The sequence below is a fragment of the Ovis aries genome, chromosome 13 (assembly GCF_016772045.2).
Source record: "Ovis aries strain OAR_USU_Benz2616 breed Rambouillet chromosome 13, ARS-UI_Ramb_v3.0, whole genome shotgun sequence".
Taxonomy (NCBI): Eukaryota; Metazoa; Chordata; class Mammalia; order Artiodactyla; family Bovidae; genus Ovis; species Ovis aries.
Genome location: NC_056066.1, coordinates 52,063,407 through 52,075,692, shown reverse-complemented (window position 1 = coordinate 52,075,692; position 12,286 = coordinate 52,063,407). Strand labels below are relative to the sequence as shown.

Genomic DNA, 12,286 nt, shown 5'->3' with positions numbered 1-12,286 from the left:
GCAAGAAGTGTCTTTATTCACAGACAACAAAATTGTGTAAGCAGAGAATCCTATGGAGTCTATCAAAAAGCTAGTAGAATAACTGAATTTAGCAAAGTAATGTGTACATGACAGTAGTTATGATACAAGGTCAAAATACAAAATCAATTGTATTTTTCTGTACTAGCAGTGAATGATCAGAAAAAGATACTTTAAAATCTCTCTTACAATAAAATAACGTGGGTCTTGGGGGTATCTGACAAGAGATATGACAGATTTGTACACGGATAACAACATATTGCTGAGAGCAATTAAAGACCTAAATAAGTGGAGAGATATATCTTGCCTATTGGGTTGGATGACTCAATATTAGTAAGATCTCAAGTGTTTCCAAATTGATCTATGTGTTCAATACAATCACAAAATCTCAGAATTTGTGTAGAAATTAATAAGCTGATTTTAAAACTCATTTGGAAATGTAAAGGTCCTAGAATAGTCAGAATAACTTTGATAAAGAAAGACAAATTTGGAAGATTAACACTACCTGATTCCAAGACTTATCATAAAGCTATAGAAATCAAGGGAGTTGGTACTGGCATTAAGTTAGACAAATATTAATAGATAAATGAAACAGAAAATTCAGAAATAGATCTACATGTAATATATACATGATTTTTTACAACAATGTTAATGGAATTTAGTGGAGAAAGATCAGTCTTCAACAAATGGGCTGGAACCATTAGATATTCATATGCAAAAAAATGAATTTCAATTCATACCTTATACCATGTACAAAAATTAATTCAAAGCATATCGTAGACTTAAATGTAAAACCTTCTAGAAGCAAGCAGAGGAAAATAGCCATGACATTGGGTTTAGGTAGAGATATGACACCAAAAATATAATCCATAAAATAAAAATTGAATAAGCTGTCCTTGACTAAAATTGAAATGTTCTGTTCTTCAAAAGACAAGCCACACTCTGGGAGAAAGTATTTGCAAAATATATATCTGATAACAGACTTGGATCCAAAGTAAAGAACTCTCAAAGCCCAGTAATGTTTTTAAAAGGGAGCATGGTGATGAAGAACAAACAATTTAAACAGAAACTTTACCAAAAAGGACATATAGATGGCAAATAAGTACAGGAAAATGTTCAATATTGTTAGTCATTATGTAAATACAAATTAAAACCATACCTTCCCCTATTAGAATGGCTATTAGTGTGGTCAAGAATGTGGAAGAACTTCACAAACTCAGACACTGTCAGTGCGAATGTAAAACGGGACAACCACTTTGGAAAATCATTTGGTAGTTTCTTAAAAAGTTAAACATACATCTTCCATATGATCCAGACATTTTATTCCTAGATATTTCCCCAAGAGAAATGAAATCATATGTCCATACAAAGATTCATACAGAAATGTTCATAGTGGTTTTATTTTAGAGTAAAAAACTGAAAATTATTCGTGTCCCTCAATAGGTAAATGGATAAACATAGATATCGCATATAATGGGATGCTACTCAGCTATAAAAATGAATGAACTACTGATGCACTCAACATGGATGAAATTCCGTGAATTAATTCCATTCATTGGGCTGACTGAAAGTAGCCAGATGAAAAGAGTATCTACTGAATGATTCCATTTATTAAAGCTCTAGGAAATACAAATTAATCCATAGTAACAGAAAGCAGATCAGTTAGGACAAATTGCCTATGAATGCGAATGCGAAGATGTAGGAGGTTGTGAGGAAGGGCTTTAGGGAAGGATTATATAAAGGGTAAGTTTGACTGTGATGAGTTTCATATTGTATACACATCAAAATTATATTGTGCATTTGAAGTATGTGCAGTTTATTGTCTGTCATACTTCAATGAAGCAGTTTTAAAAAGTTTAGATCCATTTCCTCGCAGTCAAAAAGAGTTTATCATTCACCAATGTTTATGGTAGATGTACTTAAACACTAAAATGAACTCAACACACAGTGCATGCAATTAACTGGAGAATATGACAGGAAACAAGTTATCTGCTTTTGTTAGAGGAAAACTCTAATTGGGTTAAAGTCGTTGTTGTTGGGGTTTTGCTATTGTTTTTAGTTTTCGGCCACACTGAGAGGCATGTGGAATCTTAGTTCCCTGCTGCTGCTGCTGCTGCTAAGTCGCTTCCGTTGTGTCCGACTCTGTGCGACCCCATACACGGCAGCCCACCAGGCTCCCCCGTCCCTGGGACTCTCCAGGCAAGAACACTGGAGTGGGTTGCCATTTCCTTCTCCAATGCATGAAAGTGAAAAGTGAAAGTGAAGTCGCTCAGTCGTGCCCGACTCTTCGCGACCCCATGGACTGCAGCCTACCAGGCTCCTCCGTCCATGGGATTTTCCAGGCGACAGTACTGGAGTGGGGTGCCATCACCTTCTCTGCTTTGTTCCCTGACCAGGTATCAAACCTGGACCCCTGCACTGGAAGGCAGAGTTCTAACCATTGGACCACCAGGGAAGTCCCTGGGTTAAAGTTTTTTGAAAAGAACAATCTTCCAAATTTCTGAAGACTTTCTCCCCTGAAAAATAAAGGCTTGTGTCACATGCTGTGCTGGTGCATCTTTTAACCCTTTCAGAAATACCTTATTTTGGCAAAGGAAAGAATATTGGAGTCACTTTTAAAAACCAAGATTCCACGAATGAGAGGAAGTCTATGCACACTTTCCTTCTTAAACGATTTGCCAGTGAAGTTTGAGTTCTGTCATACTTGACATACTATGTGCCTACATACTGGAAAAATATAAGATTTTGTTTTTACAATCTCAAAACAAAATCCAGGAAACAATTCAAATTCGTGTAGTGACTTGTATGCAGCTATTTTTCAAGTTTCTTGTTTCCTAGTCCCAATAAAAAATTTGTTAATAGAGGAGTCAAGTGTACTATGTGCTTACATGACAGCAAACTGAAAATAAAATATAATTTATCCCCATTTTATCCTTACAATAGATTTCAAATCTACATTGGGATGCTGAGGAAAAGGTTATAAAACCTCACTGTGAGCAATGGGAGCCACATAGCAAGAAGGGGTGAAAATGAGAATCACAGAGGTAGATGGACAGGGATCTGGACCACACTGAACAGTCTCCAAGTGCTCACAGTGTGGGTGTGCCAGACTTGGGATGGGGTTGTGAGAGAATGGAAAAGCCTAGACAGAGGAGCCTGGCAGGCTACAGTTCTCGAAAAGAATTGGACACAACTGAAATGACTTAGCACGCACACAAGGTTTTCTTGGAGAACAGGATGGCAAGCAACAGAGAGAACGGGATGGCAAGCAACAGAGAGGGCTTCGTGAAGCTAGGTAACTCATATTACTTTCTTCCACAAACCAGTTTAGGTGTATAATTTTCCACAGCAACACTGAGAAGCCCCAGTTTCAGAGGTGCAAAGAAAAGGGTTTTGTGTCAAGGAATAAATGACTGAACAAGGGATTCACCGAACTGATGAAAACAAAACAAAAAACAGTTTTTGCGATAAAAGTTATCTAAAACCTATCTAACAAGATGCTTTCTTTCACTTTTGTATGTTCCCATCCACTGTCTACAGCAAAGAAAACCAAGCTCATTTCAAGCACTCTCATTAAGTCTCAGCAGCCCTGATGACATTACTCTCTGAAGGGTTTTATTAACTCATGTTGTCTGTACCAGTTTCCCCAGCACCAGTGTGTGTTAATTTAGTAGATTCCTTTCATTTGCACTTAGTAGTTACCCACCAAGGACCAACACTTCTTTGGTCCGCTATTTCCATTTGTGTAAGATGCTACATTCTTTGACAAAGTAAAATTTCAAGAAAAAGTAAGGAAAGATAATGCAGTAATTCTGCATCCTCTTCTCCAGCCTATTCTACTTAAGGTTTAGTGGGTCTGTGTATTTCCTTATTTTCCTGCTTCACATCACATTATCAGTGTACTTACTGCCTTGTTTCAGCCCTGAACTCATACTACACCCAACCCAGGGTCAAGATCATTTGTCAAAGCTGAGATGCTGTACTTTTAAAAAATTAATTAATTTGACTGTGCCAGGTCTGAGTTGCATGTGGGATGCAGGATCTTTAGCTGCAGCATGAAGTATCTAGTTCCCCGACCACAAACTGAACCTGGGCCTCTGCGTGCGTTGGGAGCATGGAGTCTTAGTCACTACCATCAGGGAAGACCCTGAGTTCTTTTAACTTTCTTATTAAGCTTGGCACAGCTCCCTGCTCCCTACACCCGACCTTGGAATTCTCTCTGCTCCTCTCCTACTGCCCACTCACCAAACAGGTTTGTGTTCACTTTGCTACTACTGCATATTGCATCTATTAAGCAATGGTTTTCTAATCAGTCTCCCACTTGGGCCGGGGAGCTTCTTGCTTAGTTCCAACCACTTTTGAGTGTCTACCAGGAGCCAAGAAATTGTGCAAGGCGAGGTTGGTGTATCTCCAGGAGTAGGTGAATGTTGAACATACGTATGAATGGGTGAGACTAGTACAGGTGAGAACTAGCCAGATTCCAAACTCCATATAAAATATTGACAGTTTCAATTACAACTCAGCCTGTGACATTTCCCAATCCCAAAGAGCTGCTGACAATAGGTAACCCCTCCCGGGTCTTTGTTGAGTACACGTGTGTTCTGGTAGGAGCATAATTGAGTGTGTGAAACAGTATGAAAGATGCAGTCAATGATTTCTAAACAGTGTGGACTGCAAGGTCCGAGGCTGGAGAGAACCCAGAGGTAGCCTCCCCAACTCTTAAGATCACAGTTCAGAGACTCACTCTCTTTCACAAAAAGATGTCACTCTGTTTTTCCATGCCTTTATTGGTGACAGCAATGGACAACAACAATGTCAGGCATAGCAGGTGCCATGCCAACACCTGGCGTGGCAAACAGGCACTGCAGGGCCACTGGCACACACAGCCCAAACACAAGAACCAGTCTACCCTGGCCATGTACCCGAATGGGCATGAGGTCGTCTATCCAGTTTGTATGTGTGGATCAGCCTGTCTGAGTGTCTTGGACGCTGCCTGCAGGGCGCCCCCATCCTCGGCACATGGTAGGGGCTGTTGTGAACACAGCGTGACATCCCCCGGTGGACGGCCAAGCCCCGGTGTTGACCATGGGGGACAGGGCTGGGGACTGGAAGAGGCAGGGGGCCAGGCACAAAGTTCACTCCAGGGCCACATCCTACAAAAGAACCAGCCATCATCAGAGTGGGCTTCTGGCCATGGTGAGTGCAACTCTGCCTCAGGCAGTTCTGGTTCTTCAGGGTGAGTTTCTCTGGCCTTCAATTTCCCCATCTACAAAATGGCAATACTGCTTCCCGTACTGCCAAATCAGGAAACTGACGATCAGTGAGCTAATTCATGAGTCTACAGATACTGTTCCAGACTCAGCTGTGACAGAACCCAATCCCAGGGGGCACAAGGAGTCCCTGACTTCTCTCAGCCCATCTGGACACAGGAGACTAGGTTGAGGGAGGTTCAAGGAGAGGCTGGAAAAGATGTGCTGGGAAGTTGTGGGGGCACATACCTAAGTGGGGTGGTATCGAGAAGTCTTCCATTGGATTAAAATTGAAGAATTCACAGGGTGGGAAGGGCTGGCCTGGGAAAAAAGGGGGTTCCTGGGGTAGGGGTGGAAACAGAGGAGGTAGGGAAGGCTGAGGAAGAGGATAGGGAAAAGGCATGGGAGAAGGTAAGGGAGAGGGTGGGGGCAAGGCCGGCTGCTCGCTGAAGTCTGAGGGCTGCCCCTGGCTCCCCTGGAAGAGATGATCCGGCTCTGGCCAGTCTTTAATCCATGGGTCTAGAAACAGGATGGTTGTTTTAGGTAGGCCTGGGAAGCCAGGTCGCCCTGAACTCTGGCAGCCTACACTTCTAAATCTTTACTTCCTCCTCCTGGAAAACGCAGCACACTCTACTTCATACTCAGGCTTCCTCATCCCCTCTCATTTCAGGCCAAGCCCAAGCTATGCTCCTTCCTCCCTGTGTCTCAGTAGTCAGTGGATCTGTCTTTGTTCATGATTCCCTCCAGCCTGATCTCATGATCCCTTCCAGTCTTCCCCCTCTATTGCCCAGCTTGTCTATCTCTCCTCTCCTACCTCTTCCTCAAAGACCAATAACTAAGTTTAGTAAGTCTCTGTTAAAAACAATGATCCCATCACTTCCTTTTCGCAGTAGGTTCAGGTTCCTTTCACACTTCCTCCCACAAAGAGTATTTTTGCCCAGGCACCATTCCCTTCTCAACTGTTCCCTGCCTCTTTTAACCCTACTCCACTTCTTCAATACTTTTCCTACAAAAATGTAACCACTTCTTCACTTTCTAACCATCACATGACATGGCCAAAAGCCTCTCCCCTCCCTGAAAGTGCCTCTATCCTTATCTCCTTTTGTTTCCTCCATCAGTCTCTCTTCTCTTCCAACTCCCAAACATGGCCATTGTTTTGCTCTTTCTGTCACATTCACGCCCTTAGCAGCCATCTCCCTGCTGGGCACCACTGACTCCAAATTTACTCAACATTTCCATAGTACTTCAAAGAGATCTGCCCTCATCAAACTCACCAACTCATCCTTCCACCCAACTCCTCCTTTCGATGTTGCTATTTCTGTGGCTCCAAATTGAGTTCAGAAGACCTGAGACACAACAAACTAGCCTTACAACCTTTAAAGCACCCCTTTCTCTTTAGGGATCAGTTCTCCAACTGATTTAGATGAGATTTTTGTGCTAGTTGCTCAGTCGTGTCTGACTCTTTGAAAGCCCATGCACCGTAGCCCACCAGGGTCCTATGTCCATGGGGATTCTCCAGGCAAGAATACTGGAGTGGGTTGCCATGCCCTGCTCCAGGGGAATCTTCCCAACCCAGGGATTGAACCCAGGTCTCCTGCATTGCAGGCCGATTCTTTACCATCTGAGCCACCAAGGAAGATGAAATTTAGTTCTCATCTAAAAAAACAAAGAAATCAGACCATTATATGATCAAGGTCCTAATTCACTTTCCTGATACTCCAACTCCAGGCTAAAAGTGACACTCCTGGCCATTCTGCCCTCACATCCTCCAGTGCTACTACAGCCTTCTAACATGACTCACATCTCCAATTCAATAAACACCATCCTGCAGGTACTACATACACAGCAATTGTGCTAGATACTGGGGCTGAAAGGGATGAATTATCAACAAGTGAGGCAGGCACTTTACCCTTGCAGGACATGATCCAAGGCAGAAGCAGACAGGGAACAATAACCCATGATGTCCCCTTTAAAAGCAGGCAGGAACTGAGGGTTTAACAGTCCCTGCCAAGGGGCTTTGTTGCTTCTACCACTCTGCCTGAATTACCTTTCCTCCACTTCTGCTTTTCCATGCCCCACATCCACTCCAATTTAAAGTACTCCCATTCTTTTCCTGTTTATCTGTAGCATATGCGTATTGAGCATACTCAATACTCAATTCGTGTACACAGAGGTGACTACAGGGCTAGACCAGGGGAAGGAAGGCACACTCAGGATTCACAATGGTCCTTCAAGGGGCTCTACTCACCTTGAGGATCTCTGTCCTGCTGTTTATGAGACCTATGCTCTGAGGGCCCTCTTTGCATCACTACCCTCCCCACCTGTGATAGGGCTCACCATGGGGATAGTCACGCTTGGGCAGCTCCACACCCCAGGCATCAGCCACATGGGTCAGAAGCAAATGTGAGAGGTGGCGGTGGGCATGCTGGTCCCAATGGACACCGTCCCGATGACGGTGCCGTACTGCGTGCCGAAAGTGAAAGTGGAGGTCCAAGACATCGAAGCAGTGGTCCCCAGCCAGAGTAGCACTGTAGAAGTTCCCTTCAACCACATCCCGCCGCAGAGAGCCTGCCAGGGGCTGGAGCTGAGTGAGAAAATGCAGCATCTGAGAGCCACTGAATGATGCAGAATCGGGAGGGAGGGTCCTCTATCTACCAATCAGCTGCCCCATCTTCTGTCCTGAGGTGCTCCAGACACTTGCCTCAGGCAGGAGGAAACCCCCAGTGACACGCTCTCCTAGGGGCATTGCCATGTTCCACACCAGCAGGCAGGAATCTGGCAACACCTGGTCCATGCGCACGAACACTCGCTCCAGGTTCTCTCGGTAGCTCTCCATCGAGTAGCGGCCATACCTGTTGGGTAGCACAAAGGGTGGGCAAGAACACAGGGATGGGTGGCCTCTGAGCCATACCTCCACCCCCAATCAGTATTTCCCTCTCCCCCCGCCCCAACCTGGAGAGATCCCAGAGGCAGGAGTTGATGATCACCAGGTCCGGGGCAGGCCCATATGTCAGCTCCTCCAGGACTCCCTCGAGGTACTCGGAGTAAACGCGGGTGAGGAAGTAGAAGCGTACAAGGTGGTGGCCAGAACCCGAGCAGAACTGGCGGACCTCCCGGTACTGTGTCCCGTTGTGCAGCTCGCCTAGCTGACCCCCAGCAACCAGCTGGTCCTGTTCAAAGCTCAGCTCCCCCTGCCCACCCCCCCCCCACCCAGCTGGTCAGACCCAAGCCAGGGAGGAGGCCCCTACCAGGCCAGAGTCTGTGCCCGCCCATCACTGGCATGGCCACCAAGCTTCCCTCACCTTAGCTTTCAGCTGGGCAGCTGTGAGCAGTGAGTCTTTCTGGAGCAGGAGCACCAGGTCTTTATACACAGCCCGCTGGACTGAAGGGAGACAGAGATCCTGAGGCTGAGGCAGGCCCTACTCCACCCCCCAGCTCCTGTCAAATCCAGGCCTCTTGCTGAGGTGGCCCAACACCACCTTTGTGGAGTATTGACTTAGAGGTATGAGAAAAGGGGAAGTTAAAAAGTCCTGGCACTGCTTTGTTCCTTCCAGGTGTACATAGCGACCTGGCAGAAGTAAGTTGGCCAAGTCACTCAAGAACAGACAACATACTGCTTCCATGAGGACACTGTAGGGGACTGTCAGGAAGAAAAATGCTGAGCAAGGTGGGGGTGAAAAGCCTGACAGGCTACATCTGTCAGGACACCTGTGGAAGGCGTTGGGGAAATAAACCTGTATTGGAACGGACTGGGGATCAGGAAAGAGGTTTGAGATGGAGACAAAACGTCCAAACGCAGAAAACAGACTGCAGGTGCGGGACCAGGAAGCGGGATTCTAGAAGGGCACTCACTTGAGTCCCCCAAGATGACCACGAACTTGTTGTGTAGCAGCTGCTGGACTTCCGAGGCCTGGAAATGGACCATGTTGCTTCGCTGCGGGCGGCACGGCTCCTCGTTCTCCAGACAGAAGACCATGCTGCCGCCAACAACGACGGGCTGCAGGGAAAGGCCACTAAGCTGCACGAGGGAGGGGCCTCAACTAGCTCCAGGGCCCACTCTGGGATAAAGGAGACCTGCGCTGGCCCCTTTCAAGCTGCTCAGAGATACAGGTAGCAGGCGGCAGCATTAGAGTGGGGTCCATGGTGGCGCCAGCCTCTGTTAAACTTGGCAAAGTGAGCCACGGCCCGCGAACCTCCGGGATACCCCGCCGCTTCACACGCGGTGCGGCCCTGCGCCCAGCCACGTGCACGTCGCCGCCCCGCGCATGCGCGCGCTCGCTCGCGCCAATTACCGATTCCCGGGACTCCGCGCCGTTCACCAGCGACTGGGGCAGGCCCGCACACTGCGCGCGTCGCCTGCAGCGGGCGCCAGGCCTAGCCTCATGTTCTCGTGCCCGAAAAGCTGGTCGCTTCAGCACTGCTCCTGCCTCGCAGAGCTTGTGCGTCCCGGTCAGTGGTCGGTGCGCAGCCCGTCGCCCAGCTCTCTCCATGCGTGAGTCATGGAGGCCCGACAATGCCTGGGGCCTCCCCGCCCCGGGCGACAACGCTCACAACTCCCACTTCCTGTCACTCATGTCCTGCCCTGCCCGACCCCCCAACGTCCGAGGGGACGAGAAGGCAGCTCGGGTGGCCGCCGTAGGGAGCAGGAGCCAGGGCCGAGCCCGCCCCCCTGTGGGCGGGGGCACAGCGACGGCCAAGTACAGTCGCCCACAGCAGTGAAGGCTGGTGGCCGCGGCCTCATCACGTGACCCGGACGGGCGGAAGCGGAAGTGCCTGCCTGGAGCCCAAACTGGGAGGGTGTACCTGGCGCTGGCAAGCTGGCGCCGGCAAGCCGGCGCTTGTACCAGCCATGGACTGCTACACCGCGAACTGGAACCCACTCGGGGACTCTGCTTTTTACCGGTGAGCCGCCCAGGCCTCCTGCCCACGGCCTGGTTACCCCGCTAGCCCTCCGGCTCGAGCCTTCGGGCGGAGCCGGCGGCGCGCGACCCCGCTTCTACGGGCGGTGGGTCTGGCCCTCGCCGGCTCTCGCCCTGTATCTACCGCTTAACGCGCAGCCTCCTAGGGCCGGGCTTTCCCTTGCTGCGGAGAAGGAAAATGAGGCAAACCTGGTGGTCACACAAGTAGGGGCACAGCCCAACTCAACCCCAGGGCTGTCACCCTCTGGAAGAACGCTCAAATCACACTGTGGGTGGCCGCCCTCTGGAGACAGTGAGTGATTTATCTCTTGCCGGGAAGTGCTGCTGAAGTCAGACCATTGGATACTCCTGGGGGGCGGGGTTGCACCGCTTGCAGGTGACATTACTGACCAAGGCTAGGAGAAAGCGAACCGCCAGTAAATCGGACGGCGCCCTGCTAAGGTCACCCCTCATGGGAGTTGTGGAGTCCTGAAACCACTAATCTTTCTAAATGTAGACTGGTCATATCATTACCCTAATTAGAATTTTTTGCAGTACTTTCCCTTATAAGATAAAGTACAAACTCCTTATCATGTTATATCTATAAACCGCCCCCATTTGTCTCTTCAGCTTCCTCAACTGTTACCCAAAGCTGTGTTCAGTTGGGCAGAACAAGAGCTCAACACACCGTGATGTTTCCTGGCTCCCTGTATTTGCACTAGCCTGCAGTTCCTTTTGTGGGCACTGCCATTTCCCTCCTTACTTCATTGGAGAATTCTAGCTCATTCTTCTGGGCTTAGTTTAAGGGATTTTTCTGAAACCTTCCCTGATCCAATCCCAATAGAGTGACTTTCAGCTGACTTTCCTTTGGGTCTCAGTGCTAAGGTTGTTACTTGCGACACATTAGGGCAATATTTGTATAGGTTTCTTCTGCTAAACCAAATTCCTTGAGGGCTGAGTGCATATTTCTTGCGTCCCTTTATCCCTATTATGTATTTAAAACAGTGCCTGCTATGTGCGTGCATGCTGAGTTGCTTCAGTTGTGTCCAACTCTTTGTGGACTGTAGCCTGTCAGGCTTCTCTATCATGGGTTCTCCAGGCAAGAATACTGAAGTGGGTTGCCATGCCCTTCTCCAGGGCATCTTCCCAATCCAGGGATTGAACCCTTGTCTTCTGTGTCTCCTGCTTCAGCAGGCAGGTTCTTTACCATTAGTGCCCTAAAATTTTTTTAAAAAATACTTTGTTGATTGCAACTGAAGATCACAAAGAAATCACATTGGAGTCATTTCAATAGAAGACAGCTGTTCATGCTAGTGAAACCATATACCATTGCTATTCACATATTAAAACTTTTCAGTGTAATTTTTGATGCATAAAATGTCAGCTCTTAACACTTCTGAAATGGACAAATGCCTTGATGCAATTTTTAGAGATCTGTTGCATTTGTCTTTTGTTTCTAATTCTTATTAATATGCCTTATATTTATAAGAATGCCTTATAAACATTCACAATATGTACATTGTGAAAAAAATGGCAAAAATTTAGTGTGAAGTCAGTAGGAAATAGCAGTGATTTAAACTATTTTTGTGGAGAAGGGATGTCACTTGACATGGGTTGCCATGTAATTTATTGTTTACAACACAGAATATACTTTTAAAAGTATTGATTTGTATTACTTTTGAAAATATGTGTTGCATACACAGGCTTGTTACAGTACTGAAAATGATGACCTCATTACCATAGAACTTCTGTTTATCATATGAAGTCTTAGCTTTGTTTATACACTAATAAAGTTTTAAATGAGTGTAAGTGTTGAGTGCATGCTATAGACATGACCACTGTTGCTAGCCTACCCTGTACTTGCAGAAAGGAGTAAAAGTGTTAGCCCTGCTATAGAAGATGTATTATTCTTGGTAATGGGTATTGAGCCTTTGTGTGCTAGACAGACAGAAGTGTGCTCAGTCACGTCAGACTCTTTGGGCACCCCATGGACTGTAACCCACTGGGCTTCTCTGTCCATGGAATTTTCCAGTCAAGAATACTGGAATGGGTTGCCATTCCAGGGGATCTTCCTGATCCAGGGATCGAACCTTGGGTATATCTCTTGCATATCCTCCATTT

The 12,286-nt window shown here is 47.0% G+C and overlaps 2 protein-coding genes across 3 annotated transcripts in view; one reads left to right on the top strand and one right to left on the bottom strand.

The window, feature by feature from the left end:
* Positions 1–4,781: 4,781 nt before the first annotated feature.
* Positions 4,782–10,022, bottom strand: PCED1A (PC-esterase domain containing 1A). The gene is made up of 8 exons (XM_027976879.3): positions 9,560–10,022; positions 9,120–9,264; positions 8,570–8,649; positions 8,220–8,458; positions 7,969–8,119; positions 7,605–7,851; positions 5,517–5,786; positions 4,782–5,171 (listed from the first exon to the last, which is right to left on the bottom strand). Exons 1-8 carry the CDS (start codon positions 9,755–9,757, stop codon positions 4,924–4,926), a joined length of 1,578 nt encoding a protein of 525 aa, XP_027832680.2. The 5' UTR covers positions 9,758–10,022; the 3' UTR covers positions 4,782–4,923.
* Positions 10,023–10,032: 10 nt separating this feature from the next.
* The window catches only part of VPS16 (VPS16 core subunit of CORVET and HOPS complexes), a 34,192-nt gene continuing 31,938 nt past the window's right edge, over positions 10,033–12,286 (top strand). For both annotated transcript variants that reach the window (XR_006055632.1, XM_004014379.4), the window contains exon 1: positions 10,033–10,169. Coding sequence is in view for 1 of the 2 variants with exons in the window: in XM_004014379.4 (XP_004014428.3) it covers positions 10,117–10,169 (53 nt within the window). In the remaining variant the exon portion in view is untranslated. The remainder of the gene's footprint in view (positions 10,170–12,286) is intronic.